The sequence below is a fragment of the Aspergillus fumigatus genome, chromosome 7 (genome assembly GCF_000002655.1).
Source record: "Aspergillus fumigatus Af293 chromosome 7, whole genome shotgun sequence".
Taxonomy (NCBI): Eukaryota; Fungi; Ascomycota; class Eurotiomycetes; order Eurotiales; family Aspergillaceae; genus Aspergillus; species Aspergillus fumigatus.
In genome coordinates this window covers 330328-357580 of record NC_007200.1, presented here as the reverse complement: position 1 = coordinate 357580, position 27253 = coordinate 330328, and the positions used below count along the sequence as shown (strand labels likewise).

The following is a 27253-nucleotide window of genomic DNA, read 5'->3' as shown; positions in this document are numbered from 1 at the left end:
GTTTTGACTTCTATTTCAAAAGCTGCAGTGCTCAGCCAGCCACTATGCCACCAAAAGCGCGTATAAACTCAAAAAATTCAGTTGAGCAGGAGGGAAGGGTCCTACTTGCAGTATCAGCTTTGAAAAATAAGGAAATTCTCAATATTCGTGAAGCTGCGCGTGTCTATAATGTGCCTTATACTACCCTCCAGCGGCGCCTAAAGGGGCATACTTTTCGAGCTGAATTACGCGCAAATGGCCATAAAATGACTCAGAATGAAGAGGATTCACTTATTAGATGGATTCTATCTATGGATCAACGTGGAGCGGCTCCCCGACCGTCCCATGTACGAGAAATGGCGAATATCCTGCTTGCGCAGCGTGGTTCAACTCCTACCCAGACTGTTGGAGAGAAATGGGTATATAACTTCATTAATCGGCATGATGAGATCAAAACCCGATTCTCTAGGCGCTATAACCACCAGCGTGCTAAATGTGAAGACCCAAAGATCATCCTGGAATGGTTCAATCGTGTCCAGATCATAATAATGCAGCATGGGATTACACTGGAAGATATCTACAACTTTGATGAAACTGGCTTTGCAATGGGCTTAGTAGCTACTGCTAAGGTAGTTACAAGAGCTGAGATGCTTAGTCGGCCCTTCCTTATCCAGCCAGGGAACCGCGAATGGGTTACCTCTATAGAGTGTATTAACTCTACTGGCTGGGTGCTTCCACCATGCATTATCTTCAAGGGAAAGGTCCATATTGAGGGCTGGTATCAAGATACAGCCTTACCAGCAGACTGGCGGATCGAGGTCAGTGAGAATGGATGGACGACTGATCAGATTGGATTACGATAGCTTCAAAAAGTCTTTATTCCTGCTACTACCAGTCGTACAACTGGTAGATATCGACTATTAATTCTTGATGGCCATGGGAGCCATCTAACACCACAGTTTGATCAAATCTGCACTGAGAATGATATCATTCCAATCTGCATGCCTGCACATTCATCACATCTCCTCCAGCCTCTAGATGTTGGCTGTTTCTCTCCTCTTAAGCGTGCGTATGGCCGCTTGATTGAGGATAAGATGCGGCTTGGTTTCAACCATATTGATAAGTTTGATTTCCTTGAGGCCTATCCACAAGCTCGTACGGCAATCTTTTCAGCAGATAATATTAAAAGTGGCTTTTCAGCAACTGGATTAATACCACTGAATCCAGATCGGGTGCTCAGTCAGCTTAATATCCAGCTTAGAACACCTACACCACCAGGCAGCCGATCAACTAATTCTGTCCCAAAAACACCTTACAATCTCAAGCAGCTGAAGAAGCAGGAAACTACGCTTAAGAAGCTACTTAGGGAGCGTACATACAGCCCTCCTACCCCTACAAAGGCTGTGCTAGGTCAGATTATCAAGGGGTGTGAGATGGCAATGAATAACGCTGCCCTTCTTGCAAAGGAAAATCATGATCTACGTGCTGCACATGAAAAGCACCTTCAAAAGCAGAAGCGATCTAGGCGGCAGATAGAAACTGCAGTGGGATTATCTATCCAGGAAGGGCAGGAGATCATTCAACGCAGGGATCAGGCTGCTGAAGCTATCCCAACTATCCCTCCAGAGCAGGTAGTAGATACAGAACAACGCCCTCAACGGGCACCCCCACGCTGCAGTGACTGCCATATTCTAGGCCATAGGCGATTGCAATGTCCGCAGCGCAAGAATAACTAGATTTAGTAATAAAATCATGTTTTAGGGGTTCAAAATAGCCTCCAATTTCGGCCGCGGCCAAATTCTATGGTATGGTGATCCGCTCGGTTGCGTGATCCGCTCGCTTACCGATTACGTTAAGAGCTTTAGTGCTTAGTCAAAGGCTCTCTGATCGACTAATTCTCCGCGGCTTCGAGTTGATCCGCCGCTGTAGGATCGAGTTATACCCTCTCACGGGCTCACTACCGTTCACATTCATTATTATAAAGAACCACAAGATGCTGCTGATGAGCTTTACTTGTGAAATAGTGTTCTCTTGTGAGTATAAGCTGTACGCAGGGTGGTTGTCCGTGCTGTCTGGCTCTGCTACATGCATCCACTTCATTCATGCCCCCACATTCCCAAAGTCCTCCGCCTCCGTCTAGCCACCCAAACCTCCTTCGGGAGTTCTAGCATCCCGCTAACATCGCACTGCGGCCTAGTCGCGGTCGTCAAAGCTAGCCGTCTAGTGTAGGACTGCGTTGTCCTGCCTTGATTGTTCGATTTTTTTCATCAGAGCGGCCGGTCACCCGTCACTCATTGAGAGCCATGTCAGCCGGACGCAAGGTCTTCCATTGTGCCGTGGATGAAACGGCCCTAACCACCAACATCAGCGAAATCAAAAGATGGACCACAAGCGGCGCCATTACCCTCATCGTCCCTCTTTACAGTAAGTACATTGATTTCCGAGACGCCATTCCTCCGTCCCGCTCGCTCATTAGGTTTTCTGCTGTTTTCCAGCCCTTGAACGCCTGCATGCGTTGAAAAGAGCCGGATCCCAGATCGCCATCAACTCCCGTGAGGCTGTCCGCTTCCTCGATCGAGTCACTTCCGGCAAAGATAATATTCCTGCCGATAGCATCGTTCTCCAAGGCCCCATGGAGCAGTACGAGAATTGGGAAGAGGCGGAGAAGTTCTTTCTGCCGGAGTTTGAGGAGGAACCCGAGGCGCCTAACGGAGATGACACGGAGGAGCAGTCGCCCCGGGAGACGCCAGCCGAGAAGATGAAGAGCAGCACCAAGAAAAATGGCGCGGCCCCGGATGATCTGTCGCAGATGCTTCTTAACAAGCTCAACTTCAAGACCGAATCCGACGCCGCGTCGATTCCCTCCGCGGGTACGCACAGCAATCCTGCCTCATCGCCCTCGTCGAGAAGTTCGCGCACAAGCCCCGAGGACTCCAATCTGCGCACGGCTGCAGACAATAGAGTAACAAATGAGGCCACTTTAAAGATTGAGAGCGGACATCGGCGCACTGCCTCGGGGTCTGTGGTTCCTACAGTCCCGGTAGTACTCCGTCCGCTTCTCAGTGCCATTCTATGGCGCCTGCACAGTGGTCCCGATGCCACTAATGCAGCGAAGGCTTGTATTCTCGTCACAAATGATAAGGTAACGGGATTGTGGGCTCAAAAGTTCGGTATTGCCGTCAAGAACATCCATCAACTACGAACTTCGATCCAGTATGAAGAACGAGAGTACAAGAACCGTTGCAAGTACGTTGAGAAGACTCAGGTGTCTGAACCGAAATCGTTGCTCTCGTACGAGGACGAGAGCGACGAGGATGAATTGGTGTTCGTGCCTCGTGGCCGTGGAAAAGGAGTAGCGAGAGGCGGGGGTTCGCGCGCAAGCGCCAACCGTAAAACCACTGCCCCCAAAGTGGTCGCAGCTCCCGTGGAGAGTGTGGTTGAGATCCCCACGCAGCCCATCGACCCCGATTCTTTCAGTCGGTCCTTAGGCCCCACTGCCAAGCAACAGCCTACCGTCGACTTGAGCACTCAAGCTGGGGCCGCTCGTGGCCTTGCTGGTGCATCTCGTGGTCGTCGTGGAGCATCCCGAGGACCTGCTCGTGGTAACAATCGTGGTCGAGGCAAGCTCTGGGTTCCTTGATGGGAAGGCAAAGGTTCGTCAATCGTCCAACTGGCGAACCGGGCTTCTGCAAGTTTCTCAAAATAGACCTCTACGGTTGTAATTCGAAGCAGAGAAGGGAATTATCTGCATTGGCTGTACTTCGTACTGGTCGGATTTCGAAAGTTGACCGGTGGCCTATGGATGAGACAGACGGGTTCTCCCGAAGGTGTGGCATGCATGTACAGGAATGAGGCAAACGATTCGCGAATCGAGCACAGCACGGTTCCGATCGGAAGGTACCACTCTGCCATCGCAACTACGATCGAAAGGGTTTGAAGCATCAGAAATGGTCTCGAGTCTAGCTGCGGGGATCTGAAGACTTCCTATGCCGTTGACTTTCCTTTACAGTGCGAAACACGCTGATGTCTTCAATTTGTTTCCACGTTAACAGATGGTACTTCAGGACCCATCATTCTTTCCAACGTCATACGGTCCAAAGATCTAATCCGTCTCCTTCAACACGTCCATACTGGAAACACACAGATGACAGTTGTTGTTTCGTTGCTTGATTTTGTTGGACAATATGATGCCAGTCTCAGAATGGTTTCGCAGAAAGGAGGCGGTATCGAGGGTCAGCAAATTGACATGTGTGATGCTATGCTTACTTCTTTTATTGTCAGAGTGGATGAGTGTATCCCAGTATTCATTTCTAAATTCAGTGAAGAAAATTATCCTACAAAAATCAGACTTTCTGATGCGACGTCTTCCGTTTGATGTATGCGGGGTGACATTTGGCTGATACTTCTTTGGCTTCTGTTGCCCCGCCGACTCACCCTCAATAGGTCCCGTGGAACTGGCCTCCGCATCATCATCACTTGACCTACCATTCATGTCTGTCAAGAGCATCATCACGTCGGACCTCATCACGTTCTTCTTCATCCCCAATTATTAGCCTGGTATCTGCTCTTATCCCGCTGCAACCGTTCTCTCTGGATTCGTAACTGTGTTGCCGTTAAAGTAGTCAGTTGAATCTCCGCAAGTATATATATCTCAGTCCTTACGTATCCGCACTTACCAGCATCCCCCTATCGCTATCGCTATCGCTATCATGGACAATATCATCATTCCCAACGCCGAAATCGACGAAAGTCCGCTCTCAGCCTCGTCCATGGAACGTCGCAATTCTCTCGAGAAACACCTCCAGACTCGACCCGACCCTCAGGATCTCAAAGAAAGACATATCCTGCTCGATACTACCGTGGCGCCGTAAGTGATCACCAGCTACCACGCCCCAAATCTGAATCCCACATGGCCATGCACGAGTACTAAGACGTACCGGAACTACGTAGATCCCTTCAGGCAGCCAGAGCAGAACTTGCGCGCCAGCGTACAACAGACAGCCTGAAGAAACATCTCGAGCATCGTCCCGATCGGGATGAGCTTGTTGAACGTGTGTATTCCTTTTCCTTAACCTCCTCCAGCGAAGAACTATTGACCGATATACTCGATTGATGTATGGACAGAGAAGCTGATTGCTTATGACAGGTAACATCCTCCCGCATATCAACGCCGCGCCGGCGCTGCAGGCCAACGCAAAGGAACTCGAGAAGCATATGCTCGCTGATAACCTTGACCAGAAGCTGCAGCGTAGACCGCAGCCGGAGGAGCTTATCTCGCAGGGTATCTTGACGGAAGATGAGGACCCGAGGTGCCCGGCTGTGTAGGCGTAGTAGTCCTGGACGGGTTGATTAGGGCTTACGGATCTCGATATGGAATTAGGATGGGCAATTGGGCGTTTTTTGATGGGTATATGCTTTGAATGGGGAGACTGCCGTAGCCTCCGTACATGCTTATGCTTATTTTTACTTGATGATGCACACGCTTTCATGAGATTTGACAATGCCATGACTTCTGGTAGGACGTACATAGTAACTCTGTGATTCGTTACAGAGATGAGTACATGTAATCTAAACAACTGCGATGCACGACGTAGATGCAGCTAATCAATAAACCTCCATATCAACCGGCGCGGACAAATCCGGCGTCCACCCCGACGGCCGCTCACTACCACGCACCAAAATCCCATACGCAGCCCGCTCAACCTTCTCCACACTATTCTGCATTACTTCCACCTTCTTCCCCATATCCCAAAGCATATTATTCGCATGCCGCCGCGGCACACTCAGCAACTCGAACGACGACCGCATTTCCCGCAAATCAACAACAATACCCGCCTGCGTGGCCGGCAGCTTCGGCAGACTATGATGCGCACCAGCTCCAGAAATATCCCGCGCCGCCAGATCATCACCGCCGCTATCCTCCTGCCCCATCGTCCCCGTCGACAATGACGTAATCGCAAACCGCATCATTTCACCGGTTAGATCGAACATGCCCAACAGGTAATCTTCTTCCGTGACGAGGATCTCGGCAGGAAGGTGCTTGCTGACTTCGGCGTGGGAGATGAGGGATTGGGTCTGTAGATAGTGGTTGAAAGAGAGCGCTTCGATGAATTCCTGGATGGCGCCGCTGAGTTGGCGCTGGTAGCGCCAGCTGTTGAGGCCGGTGACGTCGGGGATGACGTTCTGGAAGAGGGTGGAGATTTGGTCGAAGCGGGTTTTGGTCTCTTTTGCGATTGGAACGGGGATGGGGGCTTTTATTGTGCGGACACTGGAGGATTGTTAATGGTGTTCCATTGAGACTGACAAAAGCGGAGGAGGATGCTGGATCGGTAGGCTAACCGTTGTAACGAAAAGATTCTGGTAGTTGGAAACGTTAGCGTCCGCGAATTGAGCTTGAGTGCGAATGTATGCAAACGGGACGAACGGGACAGGGCACTAACATCTTCTTACTCAGGGCTGTAATATCTCTGCTCGTCTTGATGACTCGTTCTCGGCGGTCGTGGTGCTGATCGAGTTCGTCGCGGAAGGTCTCGAACATGGAAAGAATATGTGTAGAAGGCTGATCGACTGGTGCTACGGCCATGTTTGTCTGTGTTTTCTCAACTCTCACCGGATTGCCTTCCCACGATCGCTTGTTACCTGCCATGGGGTGATGTTGCTGGAGTTTGGACTGTTTTTGGGGTGATAGTACAAATTGCGATTGATTGACGGTCATGGTCGTCATTCCTCCGCTGGGCTTAACCGTTTTGGGGTGATTGTTATCTGATAAGATCTGCATTCAGGACTCCTACACCGGGATTTTGCTTCACAGACTACCTAGTTCAGGTAACATTCTATTCTATTTTCATGGGTTGGCTGGCTCAAGAGGTGAGTGAGCAGTCTTCATCTTAATAGTTATCGTCCTGGATGGGCAATGCAATGCCTCGAAATATGCGTCTGTTCTAGTGTCCCATAATTCCAACCGACTTCTACTGTCCAAGGAACTTGTACTTAAGAGGAGCGTCACCCGGCTTCAGGCCCTTGATGGTCACTCTCTGGTCGTCACCAGGCACAATGTCCATAGCACTGTCACTGATTCGAACGCCCTCACGCTCCTCGAAGACTAGGCACTTGACTGGTTTTTTCGTGCTGATGAGCAGCGTCTGTTCATCCTCCGATTCAGAGATCTTCTTGACCTCAAGACCGCGATCTGAGAGATCAAGGTATTTGAATGGCTGGGGCCAGTCCACATCCCTTGCAACGAGCTGGCCATCCACCCAGATTCGCGCAGCAAGGACATGAGGTTCGGAGTGGACTGTGTGGTCGATCAGACCGTCCACAATGAGGTTGGTTGTGCCATTGGGCACTATGCTGACGTTCTCGTGCACAATGCGCTCGCGGACTTCAAGTCCAGTGTTGACGGAAAGGAACCGGAGCTCCACCGTACCTTGGATCTCTTGTTGACGGCTGCTGGCAACCCAGAGTTCAAACTTGCTCGTCTTGGGAGGCTGTGCGTGGGTCACGCTCCAGTCATGATGCTCTCTACGAACACCAACCGCAATAGGGTTCAGCACTCGTGCCACAGCGTAGAACGCAGGCTTGGGCCGTAGGAAATAGTCTACGATAGCCCAGGAGATCGTAGGCCAACAATCGTTCAACTGCCAGAGGAGAGCACCACCACAGTGTCTCTCGTCACCCCATTGGCGGCGCCATCCCCGGTATCCGAACATCATTGTCTCTGCTTGAACGACCTGTGTGAGGTAGATGTGCGTCTGCATTTTGAGTCAGTCATGAAACTATCACGTATGATTACCAGCGCAGCAGCATTGCATACTTCCAGGTCTGTTGCCGTCCTCAAGTTTTCAACAAGGTATGTCGCGATTCTGCGCTCATGGCCGTCGGCCTTGTTATGAAAGTCAAGGACATGCGATTGAGGATACTTGTCCGCCTCGTTCTCAACAAAGTAGTCGATAGTTGACATGTGCGGGAATGCTTCCATTCCGAACTCGCTGTTGAATCGTCCGCCAAGGGTATCGAAGATTTGGTATTTCTCCTGTGTACCGTGCCAGACTATTGCCAGTATTACTCAATGATTAGTGAAGTGGGACGCAATGAACATACCGTTCCATTGATGCATGTCACCAACGGTAGGGTCGGACGTGGTCTTCCCATCACCCCAAGGGCTACCAGGGTGATAGAAAGTACCAGGAGAGTATTCTTGAACCACCTCTGGGAGGAGCTTCTCATAGATGTAACGGGCAGGGAAATCGGTCTTGAGCCAGTTTTCTGGGTCCTTGTCCTCATAGTTGTAAGTGAGACCCGCTTGCTCTTGAACCTGGTAATCTTCATTGTTGCCAACCCAGATGACAATGGATGGGTGATGACGCAGCCTACGAACGTTGTAGACAGATTCCTTTCGGATGGACTCGAGCAGGTTGGGCCAGGTTGGGTAGTTTCCACAGCCGAACATAAAGTCTTGCCAAACCAGCACACCGAGTTCGTCGCACGCGTCGTAGAAGCTGTTATCCTCATAGATGCCACCACCCCACACTCTGTTAACTGTTAGCTATGCATCAAAGGGGATGATGAGGCTAATGACCACAGCTTACCTGATCATCACTTGACGGCCATGAACCATGAGCTCAATCCATTTGCGGTATCGCTCAGCGGTGATGCTGGGAAGGAGGTTATCGGCTGGGATCCAACAGGAACCACCACAGAAGATATCGACGCCATTGACACGGAAGAAAAAGGACTTTCCGTGCTTATCAGGCCGCTGAATGACCTCGGCGGTTCTGATACCGAATTTCTTGGAAACTCTGTGAAGCTCCTCCTGCTCCTTAACCAGGGACACAGATACTTCGTAGAGGGTGGCGTCACCGTAGCCATGGGGCCACCAGAGTGAGGGCTCCTTGACATCAAAGGTAGCCTTAGCGGTGCCATTCTCAGTCACACCAATCTCCTCTCTGGTGATTTCTTGGCCATGCAAGCTGAGAGTGAAACAAGCCCTGTGCGAACCAGAGTGCACAGACTCTACTTCAACAAAAGCAGTAACCTGAGCACTCTGATGGTCCGAAGCCAATTGCACTTCGGTCCAAAGATCCGCGACTCTTGCAGAGTAAACCTCAAGTCGCACTTCTCTCCAGATGCCAGCGGTCATGAGAACCGGGCCCCAGTCCCAGCCCCAATGGTATTGAGCTTTTCGTACACTAAGTCTGGAAGGGTCACCATTGAAGGAGGCCCAATTGTGCCTGGGGTCCTGCTTGCGAAGCTCTTTTGCACGCAGAAAGGCACAGTCGAAGTCGATTTCTAAAACGTGGTCACCCTCGGCTTCCAGCGCCTTGGTGACGTCGACGCGACGAGCAAGGAACATGTTATCGTTCTCGAGGATGACGTTGCCGTCAAGTTTGACCTTAGCGAATGTGTCCAGGCCGTCGAATGCTAGGACAATGCAAGATCCAGCGGGAGCAGCTGGTTTCTGGAAAACAGTTTTGTAGGTCCACGATTTCTCGTTGACCCATCTCGCCTCGAGCTCGTTGAACCCGATATAGGGATCCTTCAGCCTGTACCCCCAGGGAAAAAAAACAATAGTTAGCTCGGCCAGTTAGTGCAGACTTAAAAGTTTGCCATACTTGTTATTTGCTTGAAGATCCTGATGGACGACGGAGGGAACAACAGGAACTGGCATCCACGCATCTTCCGATGTAGCTTCATTGTCTCTGAAGCTCCATCCCTTGGATAGAGGGAATTGCTGTAATTTCGACATTTTGACGGTTCTGGGTAACTAGAGCTGTCGCGAAAACCGGAACGGATACTTGATGATGTTCAGGAGAATCCGGCCACGACTGAGAAGGAATGGATGAAATCTTCTGATTCCCCATTCCTCCATTGGCGGGGGAAGCCGCGAATTTAGAGTCAGCACCCCATATTTACTGTAGCATCTCAACGTCTCCATGAGTTCGTAGTATGAGCACATAACACGGAGACCTCTCCGCCTCTCACGTGGAAGGCTGGCCAAAATGGGTAATGCCCTCTCGGGACGCTTCTCCGTTCCAAATTAGGCTAGCCCAGTACGGATTCTACGCCCCACCCCAGCCTTAGGATACAGATTAGTTGTGATATGCGATAGCATCTTCATTGTTCTTAAGCGCAAGTTTAACACCCGGTCTTCCCAGTGTTATGGAGCAGCAATGAACCCTGAACCACATCCCATTTGAGCTCATCAGATAAGATAAATGGCAAACTCCCTCTATTTTACAGAATACAGTCTCAAAACTCTTTCCGTACTGGGCGACGTTCTGAGTCTGGACACACTCTGGGGACTTGGTAAGGCCCACAGGCCAGAACCGTCAGACTCGCTAAGAACTGATCCCCGCGCTTTATTCCCTTTTAGGAACGGCTGCACCTCCGTCTAGCTCTTGTACTACGTACGACACTGCCTTCGGTCAACTCCAATTCCATACGGACGCTTTGAAATTGCTGAAGTGTGAGCGGTGTTTGAGACAACATATGCCTTCGTCATTGGTTCAAATAATAGTTGATTGTGCTCCTCCATCCTTTGATTTCGTTACTCTCGTGCCTTCAAAGTCCATATTCTGCCATCACTTTCAACTGTGTGCCGGAATTTCCGGGCTTGGCGGCCTGGTACAATCACGCTTCCTTCTGACTACGGAATTATTGCCCATCAATGAGGTTAGTTACCGCAAAGTCGCATACGGGTCAGGCACAGAGTGAATGATGCTCCTCAGGCCTTCAGGCTGCCTGCTATGACTTCTACGAAACACCACGTACTCTAAATATCTCTCCTCAAAGATTTTTCTTTAATCGAGATTGTGATTTGGGCGAGTGAGTTGCTACTGACAATCTTCGCCCCTCCTGAATTTACGGTTCCCTTTTGCCGCTAGCACTAGCAGACACCCTTCTCGCGGGTCTTCACTCATTGTGGCTTGAGAATCGACATTGGAGATGGTCCGACGCTGTAAAGTACCAATTGTATCAGATTATTAGGAGCCCACCAACCCCTCTTCATCCGGTTCATCAATTGATGGTTGTTTTCTGACCCCACAGACATGAATCATGGTGTCAGCGATCAGTCCTTCATCTCAAGATGGTTGAATCCTTGTCAAACCGAGACAGTTAATGTCCCAACTGTCAACAAGGTAAGCGTGTGATCAGAAGTGGAGGAAGGAGCATTGAAATTCCTCAATGGGTTTTGGCATAGGGTTCGGTTCGGTTGCTCTGACTAGACTCCGACTCAGTGTCTATTCATCCGTTCTCCGTAATCACTATGGTCGCTACGGAATAGATTAGATAGGCTTTCTAAGGCGAGTTTGACAATTAAGATCGACAAGAGATTGAAACTCTAATAATCTAGATGGCTTGAGGGTTCCTCAATCTGAGATTTCAGACAATTATTGTAAATCACGGTATGGCTGGCCTCTGATCTTGTTCTCTCAAACCCTGGTCAGCCTGAAACTACAAATTCAAGTCTTTAACCGACCCCTTCAACGTAGCGGCTTAGTAAGGGTCGGTTAATATTTCAAAGTGAACGCTGTCTTTAGTCTCAAAGGAAGGCTAGGCACCTCGGTATTTGGGTGGACTTAGCCATCAAACTCCAAAGTTCTCAAGGTTTGCAGCCTTCTGGTTCTGGTTCTTGGAAGCCACACTTCGTCTTAGTGCACAGTCAGTCACTTACAAGGTACTCTCACTCGACACGACGGTCTTGGCTCCATCGAGTCTCCGATTTCTTTCAACAACACTGAAATTGCACGACCTGAGCAGGGGCTGCAATAAGGAGGTCAATAAATCTGCTACGGATACGCCAGATCCGTACCTGAGTTCACTTTGTAACCGACAATTTCGTGAGCTTTTCAAGGCGATCGACTTTTGAGACAGTCTCGAATCCCATTATTACTGTGCAGTGTATGAGCCACCACTGTGGCACAGCAGAAAGCATTGTGTTATCTGCTATTCGGACAGAAGGATCTCATCTTGGTTGGCTGTGAGCCGACGGCTACCGCGGAAGGAGAAGCCACAAGTTGATAGATGCTATCCCTCGCTTCTGGAGTTTGGCCTTTTGTCTATTAGGCTAACCCTCTGATATTGAGATTGAATTGCACTAAAATGGCAGGGATCATAGCTCCATTCTCTTGATCTGTGACCGTTACTCCCACGCTCATACCAGCCTGTGCGCTCTCTTCACCAACCACGACTCTTTTGCCACCCGGTACCTGCAATTGAGATGCCCATCAGATGATTTGATCATTGCTACTTGTCTGCAACAAGTATGGGGACCTGCGGTCTTTCTTTTGCGGGGAAATGAACTCACTCCTGTATCAAAGTATGGCTCGTCAAGTAGCTGGTCGCGAAGGTCGCGACTCTTCTCCTGGACTCGTGGTCGGGTTTAATAGTAATGATGTTCGCAACCCAGCGCCACGTTCACTATTATTGTGATATGGTAGCCGAGGAGGCCCCGGCGCTATTGGAGATGGCCTGCCATGTACTCAATAAAACGTCGGAACTCCTAGTTCAAGTACACCCTATCGAGTCTCAGTCTGGATATCGCATTTCCCCCGTCTCTTGGATGAAGCCAGCAAGAACAGATGCAAAAAGCCGACACCAATGCAAGAAAAGGCTGGTGAGAAAGACTGTCTCTGCTTGACAGGAATTCTGAGCTCAACAACTCGCTTTGTCTTGAATCTATTAAAGTTCGTATACTGGGCAGTGATGAACTAACACATCGTACGCGTCCAACAGGGGACAGAAACAGAAAATTAAATGGAAGATGTGGGGAGTTGATTGGAATAGATTTTGAATCTACCAATCAGTGATGATGGCTGCCTTCCAGCTGCCGGCAGGACCGAGAAGCCACTAAGGCAAGGTAGTGGTCGGGTCTACCTGTTCGCCTTTCCCCAAGGCACATGAGAAACAAAGTAACATGGATAATACTCTTCTACTTTTCTTTCTCTTTCGCCCCTCCCCCCTTTCGCCCCCCGCCAAGAGGACGAGGCAAATGGAACCGGACTGTGGAAGACAGGGTCTGCGCGGTGAGAAGAATCGATAGACCTTACCACTGTGGTGAGTTCACCCATGGCGTCATGCAGTCAGTCCAATTGTACAACTACAGAGTAGCTAAACGGTAGACCCCGGAATGCGGGGGAAAATGTAGCGGACAAGCAAAGTTGATGGTGATGATCCTTCAGGGACTATTCCTTCGCTTCGATAGAAGCGCTGGAATTCTTGTAACTTGCAGCAGTTTAAAACACTCGGAGTTGATTTCTTAAATTCATCATGAGAGATATAGTGACATATGCACAGAAAAATAGAGATATTGCTAGCGGGAACTGCATATTCCTCCCTCTCTACCTAGTTGTGTTTCGTTCACCCTTCTAACTTCTTTCACCGTACCTTGGGTTTCACGCCAGTTGTTTCGACTTTTTCACTCATCTTCCTCCCTCATCTTCTTGTAACTGATTTCTTTCTCCACCAACAGAATCATACCACCCTCCTGTTCTGTAGTTTCGTCGTTCTATCATCTGTTTTATTATCTGCAGAACTATTGCGACGTGGTCCTTTTTTTGAATTTTTTTTTTTTGTGATATACTCAATATCGTTATCTATATTGTTTCCTCCTCTTACTGTCTAGTTTCGCATTCCCCTGTTTCTCCGTACTTGCGACGACGGCCTCGATCCTGGCAGCGTCTACACCTCACCTGCAAAGAAAAAAAAAAAAAAAAAAAAAAGTCGTCGGGTCGATACAGATGGCCCTCTCTGGCTGAATTACTAGCATGTCTCAGCCGCACGGTGCCTTTCGCTTGCTCAAAGTCTGATTTGATTTGATGAGACTTTGTTGTTGCCATGTTTCACACCTTTGAGGGTTTTGAAAACCCTGGTGCCTCAGCTCCGGCTAAGGGACGGGAGCGCCAGCAGTCCGTTGGGCGGAGAGTCACCACCCTTCGGGCGTGCACCTCATGCCGGCATCGGAAAATCAAATGCGATGGTGAGAAACCATGCGAGGCGTGTAGATGGTACAAGAAGGCCGATCAGTGCCATTATTCAGATCCGCGTCCTTCCCGAAGGTACGTTCTCTTCGTATTATCTATGAGTTCTGTCCCGAGCCTTTTATCTTTCCCATGGAGCAGTCGGAACAGATGAGCTGAACGCAGTAGGCATGTGGAAAAACTGTCGACCACTCTAGACGAGTATCGGAGCGTTCTGGAGAGGTTATTTCCCAGCACCTCCCCCGAGGCCCTTGTCAGTCTACCCCGTGAGAAGCTCCTGGAGCTGTCGGGTAAGGGCCCGCCGCAGCCACATGCACAACATCCGGCTTCTCCTGCCACCTCTGCGTCAGTTGAAGCGCACGTTTCCCCCATATCCAACGAAGATGGCAACTTGGAATCATTGCAGACGATGCCAGAAGATCCCAGCGACAGCCGAAACCAGAGCACCAGTGATATTGCGAATGAAATTTCAGACGATGTAAATGCTCTATCCCTCTCAGCTAAACAGCCATCCTCATACCTAGGCGTGTCATCTATACACGCTGTCTTGAAAGTCATCGTCTGGCTTGATCCAGGATCTCTCTCTTATTTCTCTCGGACGCCAGCGAGTGCTGCTCCCCGAGAGTCAATGCATGATTACTCAACATCAGCCGAGCATCAGAACTGGCACATCCAATCGTCTCAGCAGCGACCGGTCACACCACCCAAGGCTCATATGCAAGCGACCGATACGCAGCTGCTCGACGCATACTTCACCTGGTTCCAGCCGTTTGTGCCCATGCTGGACGAACAAGCTTTTCGCGAGACGTACCTGTCCGGACACCGCAGAGACGACCGCTGGCTCGGACTTTTAAACATTGTCTTTGCCTTGGGAAGCATAGCAGCATGCCCGTCCGATGACATATCTCACAAGGTTTATTACCAGCGCTCTAAAAGCTATCTAAGTTTGGATTCATTAGGATCCTCGCACCTAGAAACCATCCAGACTTTGGGGTTGATGGGCGGTTATTATCTACACTATGTCAGTGAGCCAAATCTGGCTTACTCACTCATGGGAGCTGCGCTCCGCATGGCGGCCGCCTTGGGTTTGCATAAGGAGTTCTCCTACAATCAGGATGCGTCCAACAAACAGAAACTTTCAGCCATGGATCTGAAACGCCGAACATGGTGGTCGTTATTCTGTATGGATACATGGGGTGGAATGACTCTGGGTCGACCCAGCATGGGTCGTCTTGGTCCCACCATCACAGTGAAGCTACCAAATCACAGAGAAGCTGTACGTCTGCTGCCTTTTGAAGTATCCCGTCGATTCTAACCACACAGTAGGGAAACATTCTGGATATCCTCCCCCTGCTTGAAAACGTCCGGTTCTGCAAGATTGCTACTCAGATACAAGAGGTTCTGGCTGTCGCACCGTTAACGAAACATGCCGAGATGTCTCAACTGGACAATCAGCTGTTGGAATGGTACGAAAATCTGCCCTCCATCCTCAAAGACCATGAACCATGCTCCGAATCGATTTCGAACACGCGAACCATCATGCGATGGCGGTATTATAACCAGCGCATGCTCCTGTACCGGCCGACCCTGTTGAGCTATGCTATGCGGCGAGTTCCCTACATCGCGCTGAGGTCGGAGGAAAGGACCGCTATTGAGAAATGCAGAGAAGTGGCCGACGCCACCATTCACGATATCTCCTCTACCGCCCAGTCGCATCAAATGTCCGGCTGGAACGCTACCTGGCTCATCTACCAGGCAACAATGGTTCCCCTTCTGGGTCTGTTCCTCAACGACGCCACAGCGAGTGATCTCAGAGCATCTGTCCAATCGTGCCAGTCGCAGGTTGAGACGGCGATGATGGTATTGGCACGGATGCAGCTCTCCAGCCCCGCAGCGAAGCGGACGCTGGAAGCCGTCTCGAGAATACTCGAAGCCAGCAAACGAGGCTCTGATATGGGAGGCGCAGCGAGCGGTCTCGCCAGTGGGAGCTGCGCGCAGGGGCGCGAAAGCAACATTTCGGGAATGATGCCTGGATTAGTCTCAGCACTGACCGAACCCGGCCGGGGTGTTGCGATTGCGAATGACGGTGGAATGGTAGAACCAATGGCACCGCCATTCATGGACGAGACGACCGGCCAGCAACTGTGGGATTTTCTCAGTTGGAGCGATTCAACCATCTTGTCTGGATTCTCGGAGTTTGATAACCCGAACGACATAAAGTGCGACGGCAATGCGCCTGGCCTCTATGGCAGTCCTATGACCGATTCAACATATTACATGCATCAATCCGTGCCATTTTACTCGCTTGGTCAACCATAAGGAGGCGTCTTTTATCAGTCAGGAGATTCTTGGTTGTCTTTTAACTTACTTGAATGTACTCTATTCTTGATATCCAATCTTTTGTATAAACGATCGGGCACTTTCGTTATATGTATACCTCGGCTTGTGGACGTGCAGGAAAGTTCTGGCGATATGTGGGAATTATGATTAAGGTACACGAGCTTTTCAAGCGCATATTTATTGATAATCTTGGATATGGACATGCAAATACCAACTCTTGATGGAAATGGCTGGTACCTTTTACTCTTCAATAGTTTATGATCTATGATATGATTGGCCGCGGCCTAGCATCTTGCTGAGTCAGCCATCCATTGCAGATCGCCAGCAAAACATCAACATCAACCCAATTCATCCACTGCCTCATGGGCATTTAAAAGACCAGACCAGAATTAGCATTAATTGACCATGGCTGAGGTATAAGGTTACCTCTTGCATAGTGGACTCATGAAGACTGTCCATAATACCAAAAAGTCAACATTTTGGCGTCATAGCTGCTGCGCCTACCGTCCATCCCAGAGTTAGAGTCCAGACAACCAACCTATCTATCATCCAAGGCGGGACAGCCTGATCACCATGACAAGCTTCTTCGACTCCCCCTCAAAAGTCATCGGCGCATCAATCGCCTTGCGCGCTGTGCTACTAGTCTACGGCGCCTGGCAAGATGCTCACTCCCCCATCAAATACACTGACATCGACTACTTCGTCTTCACCGACGCAGCGCGGTACGTCTCGCGCGGCGCATCGCCCTACGCTCGTGACACGTACCGCTACACGCCGCTGCTCGCCTGGCTTCTCCTCCCGACGACATGGGATAGCATCCCGGGCTTCTTCGCCTTCGGGAAGGCGCTGTTTGCACTCGCGGATGTTGTTGCGGGCTGGCTGATCGCCAAGGTGCTGGTCTCGGCGTATGGGATGAGCCCGTCCCGTGCGCTGAAGTACGCGAGTGTCTGGTTGCTGAACCCCATGGTCGCGAATATCAGTACCCGCGGCAGCTCGGAGGGGTTACTGGGGGTGCTGGTAGTGGGGTTGTTGTGGGCGGTGCTGAGCCGCAGGGTGAGTCTTGCGGGGGTGATTTTGGGCCTGGGCGTGCATTTTAAGATCTACCCGTTTATTTATGGGCCGGCGGTGGTTTGGTGGTTCGATGCGGAGAGGGATGGCTCGGGTTCCCCGCGGGGTACAGCTACAGCCCGAGCTGCGCGGGAGAAAGACGACGGGCAGGACGGGCAGGGCATCCTGTCCAAAGCAGTCGACTTCCTCACCCCGGCCCGCATCCACCTCACCCTCGTCGCGCTGGCCACCTTCTCCGCCCTCAACGTCTCGATGTACATCCTCTACGACCTCCCCTTCGCCCAGAACACCTACCTCCACCACCTCACCCGCATCGACCACCGCCACAACTTCTCCCCCTACAGCACCCTCCTCTATCTCTCCGCTGCGGGCGGCGCCCGCACCGCGTTTGAATCGCTCGCTTTCATCCCGCAGCTGCTCCTGTCGGTGGTCGTCATCCCGCTCGTCCTGGGGAAGAAGAGTTTGGCTGGGACGATGCTCGCGCAGACATTTGCGTTTGTGACTTTTAACAAGGTTTGTACCAGCCAGGTGCGTTCCCTTTTCCTTGTCCATCTTCCGATTGAGACATGCTGATGTCCGCAGTATTTCCTCTGGTACCTCATCTTCCTCCCTTTCTACCTCCCGTCTTCGTCTCTGATGAAGAATCCGAGGAAGGGAATCTTGGTGGGGCTGTTGTGGGTTATTGCTCAGGTGTGTCCCTCACTGTTTATTCCCCTTCCGAGGTGATGCGTGATGCTGATGCTACGAATATAGGCGCTCTGGCTGCAGCAGGGCTATAACCTTGAGTTCTTGGGCTTGTCGAGTTTCGTCCCGGGATTGTTCCTGGCGAGTTTGTTTTTCTTTGCGGTCAATGTTTGGATTCTGGGGATTATTGTTGAGGATGTGGGTGGTTCAGCGTAAAAGCCATTTATTCTATGACTGGTGTCGGCATGTATATTAGTGGGTAAGGAGCCTATGACATTAGTATTACACCTCAGGCACAGAGCTTTCATTCATTCCATTGATTCATTAAACTTATTCCACCATCCGTCGGATGAACGCAAGGGTATTGTACTCTGAACAAAATCTCTAATCACATAGCAACAGGCATCAAGTAAGGGCTAAATCGAATCACCTCTCTTCGACTCTCTGGGAGTCTAGAAGTCTGGCATCGCATGGTTTCGTCGAGCCAGAATCAAAGGTCAAGGCTTCCCAGCATCCGCAATGATCCTGTACGCGCAGGCATGTATACTCAGGGGCCGTGCGCGAGGCAGGACGGCCCCGACGATCTGCGAGTTCGGCCCGTACTGCGGGTAGATGCCGTCTCGGAGCTCGACGAATCGCGCCTGTGGCCGGAACTCATTCAGCGCATACAGAATCCGGTCGCTCCAGAGGCCGGTGCATAAATTCCCCGAAAGCTGAAAGTACGGATTCAGCAGGGGACAGGCCGAGTCGAGGTCGATGAACCGGATGCGAATCTGATTCAGTAACGGATGGACTCCCAGGCTCTGAACCGCTCCCACAACCAGCTTCTCAAAGGAGCGAATGAAGTTCATATTCCCGATGCCGGAAAAGTCCTCAAAGAACGGGAAGACCGAGCCCGCCTTCTTTTCACGGCAGCATGTCTTGACTGCCAAATCTAGGTACCGGAGATTGGACGTTTTGGGCCATGGCGGCGACGTGTGGCTGGTTGCCTGGAACAAACAGGCGCAGACCTTGCCCGTAAAGGTCAATGACATGAGTCTGGGGGCGAGCTCTCCCAACAACCGACACAGGTGTGGCGGTTGCGCCCCATCGCTGAACCAGGAAGAGTGCGTATTTTCCTTGTTCGAAAAGCCTTCCAGGCTGATGTTAAGGTGAAGGAGCGAGGGCGGCGGATTGACCAAAATCTTGGCAATGGTGTCATAGCCTTCGATCTTCGGTTTCGCGTACGCACAGTGCCACTCTTGCAAACCCGGCAACGCCTGCGACAGGTTGCGCCAGTGCTGGTAGTCTCGCATGATATTCCACGCTCCTCGCATCACAAAAATCTGTATGTTCGGCAACACCGGAAGCCGCTCCTTTCCAGCCAGCCCGTATGGATCATTCCTAAAATGACGGATCATAGGCGGTTTCTTGCAATGACCGCCTTCAAGGGTGAGAATCCGCGCCTCGGGAAAACATGCCTTTACATGGTGGAAAATGTCCTCCAGGGTGGCATTGTGACTGGACAGATAGAAGGTGTGGCCTCGCGGATGAAAGGTATCAGGATTCTCCCATGTCATAGTGGCATGCAAAAGAGCCGTCACATCCATCACAGCTATGTGCTCGTCATGGAACCGCCGGCGCGGCTGATAGACCGTGACACTCCGGGCTGCCCGGTTGCCCCAGACCGGCACCCAGACCTCGACCTGACGGACATACTTGGCCAGATGGGGATGTGCACTAAACCAACTTGCGCTCTCTGCCAATTCATCCGTGGTGCCCTTGATCTTGACTGTGATGCTTGGTTAGTAGGAAAGAAAAAGACAGCAGCGATGAGGCACAACTGACTATGTCTGTAAATCCGATCTTGTACGAGAACCCTCCACACTGGCGATATAAGGGCAAGATCGGAGAGCACCTTTCTCCTGGGATGACGTAGACACCTGTTCCAATTACGGGCAGACTTCCCCGGAGCGCCCATTGTAAGCGCCGAAACACGTTCCCCGAACAAATGGTCCAGAATGGCCTCGTGGACTTCAGCCGGGAGATCATGGAAGCGCACCCCGGACCGATACGGCTGGGATCCAATCGGCTTCACCAGCAATTCCGCCGCCGTAGGAGTTGTAGTCTGGCAGTCCGGCTGACCAGGTTCAGTGGTGGAAGGAATGGGGTCATCGTGGATCTCAAATCCAGCGCTAGCACTTCGACTTGCTTCCTTGGAGTATGGAAGAGTAGGGATCACTGGAATTCTCTCCAGGGAGTTGACAGAGATAGGACGAGGAGGAGGGATGGTCGAGATCATATGGGGCGATGATGGGGATGAGAACAGCTCAGAGGACATTTGGAGTAGGACGAAGGAAGCGAAAGAACTGTAAAGAAGTCACCCAACGCCAGAGGGGCAAAGCGAGAGTCGTAAGTCGTGAGGATGGTGAAGGCCTACAGCTTCGAGTGATCAGTAGATCTGTCAGCGGACGTCGACAATGTACCGTGTTGTCAAACATGAGGTTGTGCGGAGAAGATAGAAGGCTTCAAAGGAAGCAACAACTAGATAGGAATGGACCAGAAGAAGGGAATACCAAGTGATAAACTCAAGCAGCATCAAGAACAGCCAATGTATGGCATGGCAGCAATAATGTTGCGGGAAAGGATTCCTTTTGCACCAGTCATGCAGAACAGGAAAGAGGGGAAGCGATAATTAAGCAATCAGGTCGTGGTCGTTGGGCAGCGTCGGAGAGAATGGGCGTGTATTATTATTTGAGGATGTAGTCAAGGAAGAGGTGAGTAAGAGAAGGGGAGGCAGAATGGTAGAAAGATAACAAGCGACGGTAGAGGGAATCAAGGGACGCAACCAGGCGTTGGAGGAAAAAGAAAGGTGGAAGAAAAAAAAAAAAAGGGAAAAAAATTGAGACAGAAAAGGGTAATAATTAATACTTGCAGCGCGAAAGTTGATCAATCCCGGGATGGGAGGAAGATCAATGAGAACTCCGTAGGGGGAGGAGATACGTAGTTAGAGATACATAGAGCGAGGCCCATAATATAGATGGGGGTGTGACCGGCAGAATCCCCCAAGGCTGGCAGTAGTCAAGGCGGACAGGGTAGATAAACAACTCATTATCAAGTAGTATTCAGAGACATCATATGCCGTACGGGGTAAAGGAGGCTAATTTTCCTGTAATAATGTAATTACTTGCTTGTTGATTTTGGCATGCAATGTACAGTAATAATACTAGTGAGGCAGTTGGAGTACATGATGTGGATCATGCTATTTTTACTTCTAGAAGGCCATCACCAGATACTTGGAAAAGCCCATCTAAACCAGCGCCAGAAACCTTCCACTACTCCGTATAGTACACAACCTGGTGATGAAGATTATCCTGGTTATCCTGAGCTGACTTGATGAAGAGTCGGTCATTTATGCCAATAGTTTGATGATTTCAATTCCATTTCTTGTGACTATTGTTTGTTCCACTGCCCAAATGGGTCAGTGTCAGATCATCCAGGATCCATCGTCCCACTCGTCACATGAGCCTGTGCGCCCTGCCAAAGGAGCTGGAGTTGCTCAACTCGACTTTGATGGCTAGTGTCTTCGGATCCGTAGGAATTTGTTCGATTTTCAGACTAGCCTCTTTTCTATCAAGTGAGATTGGGAAATGAGAGTCCTCCAGTTGGCTCTCAACTAACTACCCCATTAAATTTGTTGTGGGTAGACCCGCAATTTCTAGCTGAGCCTAGCCTAGACTCTTATAACCACCCGCAACTAGTACTACTATGAAGCGACCTTCATGTGCTCCGTATTCTCAAAATTTCATATATATTCTACAACAAATTGCGACGCTGCTATCGCCAGCGACGGAATCTAAATCGAGGCTCATCATCACTATCAGAATCACGTTCTTCTCGAAGCCGTTTCTGACTTCGAGATGCTGCTGTCGCAGACTCCACCCTAGGCACAGATGCAGAAAAAGACTGGGACTGTGACTGTGACTGGGCACGAGATGACACGCCTCGGCTTAGAGAGCGCTCGCGCTGGCTTTCCGATGGTCTGGGATCTGACGTCGCATGGCTGGTGACCCAGTAATGATCGCCGATGCCAAAGTCCTTCCGTGTCACCTCCTCCAAGGGGACAATAACTGTCTGAATGCGATGCCGAGGTTGACCAGGCTCACCTTTCCGACGAAACTTTTTGAAGTTCTTGCGTCCATTCCATCGCTCGTCCCATCGTCTGTCCTCTGCGACATCGCGACGGGGCTTGATTTCCATCTCCTCCACAATGGCTAAGTTTTTGAGTTTCTCAACGTCCGTATCTCTAAGAGAATCTTGAAGAGATGCCTCTTCCTCTTGACGGCGCTTGCGCTGGGCGTCCTCTTCCGCTTCCCGATGCTGCCGCGCCGCCTCGAGCACGTCCAGCTTTTGTCTTTTGGGTTTGTGAGGTTGTTCTGCTTTAGGAAGGCTCTGTGACTCTCCAAGGCTGCGCTGTACGGTCTCAGCCCGCCGTCGTTTCATTGCTGTAGCACCGGGCAAGAGACTGGAGACTAGATCTTCTTCATTATCAGGAATGCTGGGCTGTTGCGAAGGGAAATCGGAGGAAGGCGGTATGTTAGGTACTGGTTGCGACTCAACCATATCAGGTTGTTCATCTTGCGTGTACGTGGGAATTGACGATATATCAAATTCATCGTCAAAGGATTTAACTTTGTTGCTGATGGGCCGAATCCTCGAAGACTTAGCCTTCTTTGTACCTGCCTCACTCGCCCCCTCTATCACTTGGGAATCACCAATCACCTCAACGTGTTCATTGGGGGTCGTTGGGGGCTGTGATGCTGGTGTTCGCCCAACCTCAGGACTCGACTCTGCTTCGGGCAAAGGCTGGCACAGGCAGGACGCATCATTTGCCAGAATGGCATCGAGGAATTCGTTCTGCTCAATAACTCGCTGATCAGTCATCAGAGCGACTTGGTTGCTTAATTCAATTGACCATTTCTCCCATTCGCCCTTGGAACGAAATCGGACAAGGACTACCCCTCCACGGCCAACCCTCTCCCCACCAAGGCCTTTCTGCCCAGCTGCATTCTTCATAAATTGGACAATCTCCTCAGCAGTAGTTACCCCATTTTCTAGCGGATATAGCAGGGCTTTTCCGTGCCCGTTGCTGATCGGATCCTGAAGGTTGCTGAATTGCGAGGCATCCCAGAAAACGAAAGTATAGTCCTCGAAGATGTTGATTCGGTCGGCCCTTGGTACAAATGCCTCGGCGGGCCGAGGGACGGCTTCTTTTCCCGGGGGTGGAAGATGCTCCGTCGGGTCCGGCCACGCAGCGTCGAAATCAGTTTCCAGGGGCGACAGTGACTCCAACGTCTCCAAATCACTCGGAGTTGCCGCATATACAAGTGCATCGATGTATGAGTCTTGTACTATGTATTTCCCGTTCACCAGTGCCTGTAGACCTTTGGCCGTATTGCGCTTGCTTTGGACAACGTGAGTGGTATGACCGACAACATAGGGAATAATCGTTTTGATGTCCAGATCTTCGAGACGCGAGCGGACGTGTGCCAGGGGATCTTTCGCTTTGAGTTCTTTCGAAGAGAAAGAGAAGCTGAGGACTGTAGGCTGCCACTTGATCCTGGGAACAATCCACAAATGAGTCGTTGTTTCTTCCATCGCAACGGGAGTGCTTACCGTAGTGCATGCTGGCATCTTCCTAGTTTGATGATATGTTCGTCCCCAGTCAGTTTCTTACTTCCGCCTTTTATTGACTCGCCATCGACTGTCGTCCCGCATTTGGAGTTCTGGTCGTGAATGGTGATTCCTGATTTCGTGTAAATATGCGACTTAGCTGAATTAGCAGAGGGTGGAGATTAGGATTGCAAGGGGACATCATACTCCATCGCCAGGATTGACTGGTGACACTTCAATCACCATGTGTTTTCGGGATATCGAAGAATGCTGGATGGCGTGCCGAACTGGGAAAATGCTTTGTTAGTACATGTTGCTGTACTGTATGTTGAACTTTCAGAAGAGTAGCCATACCGCCATCTTGCTTTATTCGACCGAAGAGATACTTCTTCCCAGGCCGTAGCCACACGCGCTTCCCTAAACAAAAGTAAATAAAGAGCAGAACCAGGCTTGGAAAGAATGTATGAATACCCTCTAAAAAGTCGCCCTCAGAATCTAAAATCCACATGAGGGGCAGTAGACGCAGGCAGGACGCAGGGAGATAGCTGACCGCTCTGACAGAACAGTTCTGATGACGCCGAGAACCACGTCAAACAAACACGGGCTGAAACGCGAGATCACGTGCCCAGGCGTCTTAATAGCTGCCTGGTTAGGAAATCCGCGCGACCACCGTCACATCACCATCAGGGAGGCCACTGGGATAGATATGGCATCGAAAGATGAGGAGTCTGATGGAAATGGCCGGGCGCCGTCAAAAGAGGCGTCTAACAAAGACGAAACCTTGAAGTATCACTTATTAGGACCGTCTCTGACGAAGGCGGGTCAGGATGCCGTCGACCAGCGAAAGGTATAGGCTATGCAGTTCTCCATATTGAAATAGGCACAAGCTAAAGATATAAAGGTTTCCGAGATTATATATGATGCATCTAAGGGCTCCAAATTCTTCCATCATGAGCAGACCCGGGACAGGATTTTAACAGCCAAAATCGAGCGTATATTGAAAGAAAAGGCTCGCCTAGAGAAACTGGACCTCACGCATGACCTGAGAAAGGCCGACGAGTTGATTGCTGAATTGGAATCAACGAGAGATCTGTCTCAGTACGTGGTACATGTTGACTGTGATGCATTCTTCGCAGCTGTTGAGGAGCTTGACCGGCCAGAGCTCAAAACTGTCCCCATGGCCGTCGGAAAGGGAGTCCTGACGACGTGTAACTACGAGGCTCGAAAGTACGGATGCCGCAGTGGAATGGCATCCTTTGTGGCCAAGAAGCTCTGTCCTCAGTTGATCTGCCTTCCTCAGAACTATGAGAAATACACCGCCAAAGCACAGGAGATTCGTGTTATTTTCGCGCAGTACGATCCTCTCTTCGAGAGCGCGAGCATTGACGAGGCATATCTCAACATTACTTCTTACTGCACCGAAAACAATCTCGATCCGGAAGAGGCCGTTAGTCGTATGCGAGCGGAGATCTTGGAAACCACGAAAATCTCAGTCTCTGCAGGTATCGCGGCCAACGCGAAGGTCGCGAAGATCTGTTCCAATCGCAACAAGCCGAACGGACAATTTCGTGTCCCTAATGAGAGAGAAGCTATTATGGAGTTCATGAGAACTCTCCCGGTCCGGAAAGTGAACGGCGTCGGCCGCGTGTTTGAACGTGAACTCGATGCAATCGGCATAAAGACATGCGGTGACATTTACCCTCAGCGTGCTCTTTTAACTCGGTTGTTTGGGGAAAAAGCATTCCACTTCCTGATGCAGTGCTTTCTCGGCTTGGGCAGAACGCAAATTCAGCCCGTGGAGAACTATGAACGAAAAAGTGTCGGCACGGAGCGCACGTTCAGTGAAATTGGCGACAAACAATTACTCCGAGAGAAACTATGGGATACGGCGCAGGAACTCGAGAAGGACTTGGCTCGTGCAGAGTGCAAAGGTCGTACGTTAGTCCTCAAGGTCAAGCTGGCCACATTTGAGGTGCTTTCCAGACAATGTCAGCCACCCAGAGCAGTGTCTCTCGCCAAAGATCTTTATGCATTCTCACTTCCTATGCTAGCGAAGCTGGAAAAGGAGATCCCAAACATGAAACTGCGACTTCTTGGTCTCCGCTGTACCAACTTGGTTAGCACGAAGAAAGTGGATATTAACTTCTTTGGCGCGGCGTCGCAGTCGAGGTCAGTCGCTGGCAGAAAGCCCGATGCAATGACAGAGCAGCAAATCGGTACCGAGGAAGCTTTCGAGGAAGCTGCACGCCAGGAGAGGCAAGACGACATCAACGAACTGGAGCAGCTCGGCCAGGAAATTTCCGACACGGAGCAACCGAACAAAGGAGGCGACACAACCATGCTTCCTGAGTCAGAAAGTCAACCGCAATTCTGGGATTGCCCAATCTGTTCACGGCCTCAGGTCGCGGAGGATAAAGCATTCAATGATCACGTCGATTATTGCCTCTCAAGGGAAACCATCAAGGAAGCCGTCCAGTGCACCGCCGATGTATCTCCAGTAGCCATAGAGAGCACGCCGAAAATAATTGGACGAAAAAGAAAGGCGACAAAAGAGCCGTCTCACGAGTCTCACGACTCACGGCAAAGGCGTCTGTTCTTTACATGACACATCCAAAGTCATTCAAGAAGAACGCCTTTCCATATGGCCGCCATAAAGTATCGGCCCATAATGTTGTTTTGCAAGACCAAACCCTATTAAACCGATCATTCAAGGCTGTCGCTGCGGCCAATCCGAGCCACATCAGTAGACACCGATCGGTTTGACGACGCCGTTGATCTTCGCTGACCAGGCAACCCCTTACTTCTGTTTGTGTTACAGATATGTGAGGCTATCGCATAATAAACCCAGCACCAAGCAGGGAGCCATCTGAATTTGCAGCTCTTGATTCTTCAGTCTGGGTGCGGAACGATCCCGTCATGTCTTCGAACCATGACATTGTGGCTGTAGCCTGCACTTGCATGCGGGAGCTTTCCTAGACATTTACCACGTCTTCGTCCTATAACAGGTGGTGTTTATCTCCTACCTACCATGATGATTTCAGAGGGAAAAATCTTTGAAGCAGTTGATCTTAGAGCAAGTTGTAGCATCAACGAACGTTCTTGTCATATACAATATATTGTCCTAAAAATCCAACACCGAACCTCAGCTGACTGAGTTTTCCCACCATCTGATTTTCGGTCAGTAGCACCAATACCCCTCGTGTTTGTTCAAAACAAGTCAATTGACATTCTTTATGAGGTCATTAAGCAGGTCTGACCCAGTAACTGTGTTGGTGGACATCGATCAGCCCATGCGAGAACAGTAATCGGGGCATGAACAACATGATCACGATAAGGCCAATTTCGGGAAAGGTTCACCATCACACTGGTTCCCCAAGTGGCTGACAGATGAAGATAGATCTATTCCGTAGTCAGATCATCATGATATCGATCTAAATAACCGGGGATATTAAATGTGCTTGCCAGGAATGCGCCGAGTTTCGCCTCAAGCAACAGTTGCGGTGAAAGCACGAGACGCACTAGACTACTTTGGGGCTGATGTGCTAGTCTAA

General features: G+C 50.4%; 10 protein-coding genes across 10 annotated transcripts; 6 read left to right on the top strand and 4 right to left on the bottom strand.

The window, feature by feature from the left end:
- Positions 1–44: 44 nt before the first annotated feature.
- Positions 45–1715, top strand: AFUA_7G01360 (uncharacterized protein; the record flags this gene model as incomplete). The annotated part of the gene is made up of 3 exons (XM_077805148.1): positions 45–797; positions 1068–1134; positions 1207–1715. The coding sequence occupies 3 exons, from the start codon at positions 45–47 to the stop codon at positions 1713–1715; spliced, it is 1329 nt and encodes a 442-aa protein (XP_077661277.1).
- Positions 1716–2282: 567 nt separating this feature from the next.
- AFUA_7G01350 (uncharacterized protein) lies at positions 2283–3619 on the top strand (the record flags this gene model as incomplete). The annotated part of the gene is made up of 2 exons (XM_741704.1): positions 2283–2455; positions 2503–3619. The coding sequence occupies 2 exons, from the start codon at positions 2283–2285 to the stop codon at positions 3617–3619; spliced, it is 1290 nt and encodes a 429-aa protein (XP_746797.1).
- A 1069-nt stretch (positions 3620–4688) lies between these two features.
- AFUA_7G01340 (RPEL repeat-containing protein) lies at positions 4689–5304 on the top strand (the record flags this gene model as incomplete). Its single annotated transcript, XM_741705.1, has 3 exons — positions 4689–4846; positions 4930–5030; positions 5126–5304. 3 exons carry the CDS (start codon positions 4689–4691, stop codon positions 5302–5304), a joined length of 438 nt encoding a protein of 145 aa, XP_746798.1.
- A 279-nt stretch (positions 5305–5583) lies between these two features.
- Positions 5584–6663, bottom strand: AFUA_7G01330 (translin family protein; the record flags this gene model as incomplete). The annotated part of the gene is made up of 3 exons (XM_077805147.1): positions 6420–6663; positions 6319–6336; positions 5584–6247 (listed from the first exon to the last, which is right to left on the bottom strand). The coding sequence occupies exons 1-3, from the start codon at positions 6623–6625 to the stop codon at positions 5584–5586; spliced, it is 888 nt and encodes a 295-aa protein (XP_077661276.1). The 5' UTR covers positions 6626–6663.
- A 79-nt stretch (positions 6664–6742) lies between these two features.
- Positions 6743–9961, bottom strand: mndB (glycoside hydrolase family 2 protein). Its single transcript, XM_741707.2, has 5 exons — positions 9591–9961; positions 8568–9521; positions 8080–8510; positions 7793–8028; positions 6743–7730 (listed from the first exon to the last, which is right to left on the bottom strand). Exons 1-5 carry the CDS (start codon positions 9722–9724, stop codon positions 6948–6950), a joined length of 2538 nt encoding a protein of 845 aa, XP_746800.1. The 5' UTR covers positions 9725–9961; the 3' UTR covers positions 6743–6947.
- A 3718-nt stretch (positions 9962–13679) lies between these two features.
- AFUA_7G01310 (uncharacterized protein) lies at positions 13680–16542 on the top strand. The gene is made up of 4 exons (XM_077805146.1): positions 13680–13743; positions 13802–14036; positions 14127–15234; positions 15285–16542. Exons 2-4 carry the CDS (start codon positions 13816–13818, stop codon positions 16275–16277), a joined length of 2322 nt encoding a protein of 773 aa, XP_077661275.1. The 5' UTR covers positions 13680–13743; positions 13802–13815; the 3' UTR covers positions 16278–16542.
- Positions 16543–16575: 33 nt separating this feature from the next.
- On the top strand, positions 16576–18107 carry AFUA_7G01300 (glycosylphosphatidylinositol-alpha 1,4 mannosyltransferase I). Its single transcript, XM_741709.2, has 2 exons — positions 16576–17894; positions 17949–18107. Exons 1-2 carry the CDS (start codon positions 16872–16874, stop codon positions 18090–18092), a joined length of 1167 nt encoding a protein of 388 aa, XP_746802.2. The 5' UTR covers positions 16576–16871; the 3' UTR covers positions 18093–18107.
- A 440-nt stretch (positions 18108–18547) lies between these two features.
- Positions 18548–20370, bottom strand: AFUA_7G01290 (uncharacterized protein; the record flags this gene model as incomplete). The annotated part of the gene is made up of 2 exons (XM_741710.1): positions 18548–19821; positions 19878–20370. The coding sequence occupies 2 exons, from the start codon at positions 20368–20370 to the stop codon at positions 18548–18550; spliced, it is 1767 nt and encodes a 588-aa protein (XP_746803.1).
- Positions 20371–21376: 1006 nt separating this feature from the next.
- On the bottom strand, positions 21377–24210 carry AFUA_7G01280 (DNA damage response protein RcaA; the record flags this gene model as incomplete). The annotated part of the gene is made up of 5 exons (XM_741711.3): positions 21377–23649; positions 23706–23857; positions 23910–23989; positions 24057–24119; positions 24174–24210. The coding sequence occupies 5 exons, from the start codon at positions 24208–24210 to the stop codon at positions 21867–21869; spliced, it is 2115 nt and encodes a 704-aa protein (XP_746804.2). The 3' UTR covers positions 21377–21866.
- Positions 24211–24329: 119 nt separating this feature from the next.
- AFUA_7G01270 (Y-family DNA polymerase) lies at positions 24330–26936 on the top strand. Its single transcript, XM_741712.2, has 2 exons — positions 24330–24549; positions 24604–26936. The coding sequence occupies exons 1-2, from the start codon at positions 24409–24411 to the stop codon at positions 26305–26307; spliced, it is 1845 nt and encodes a 614-aa protein (XP_746805.1). The 5' UTR covers positions 24330–24408; the 3' UTR covers positions 26308–26936.
- Positions 26937–27253: the final 317 nt, after the last annotated feature.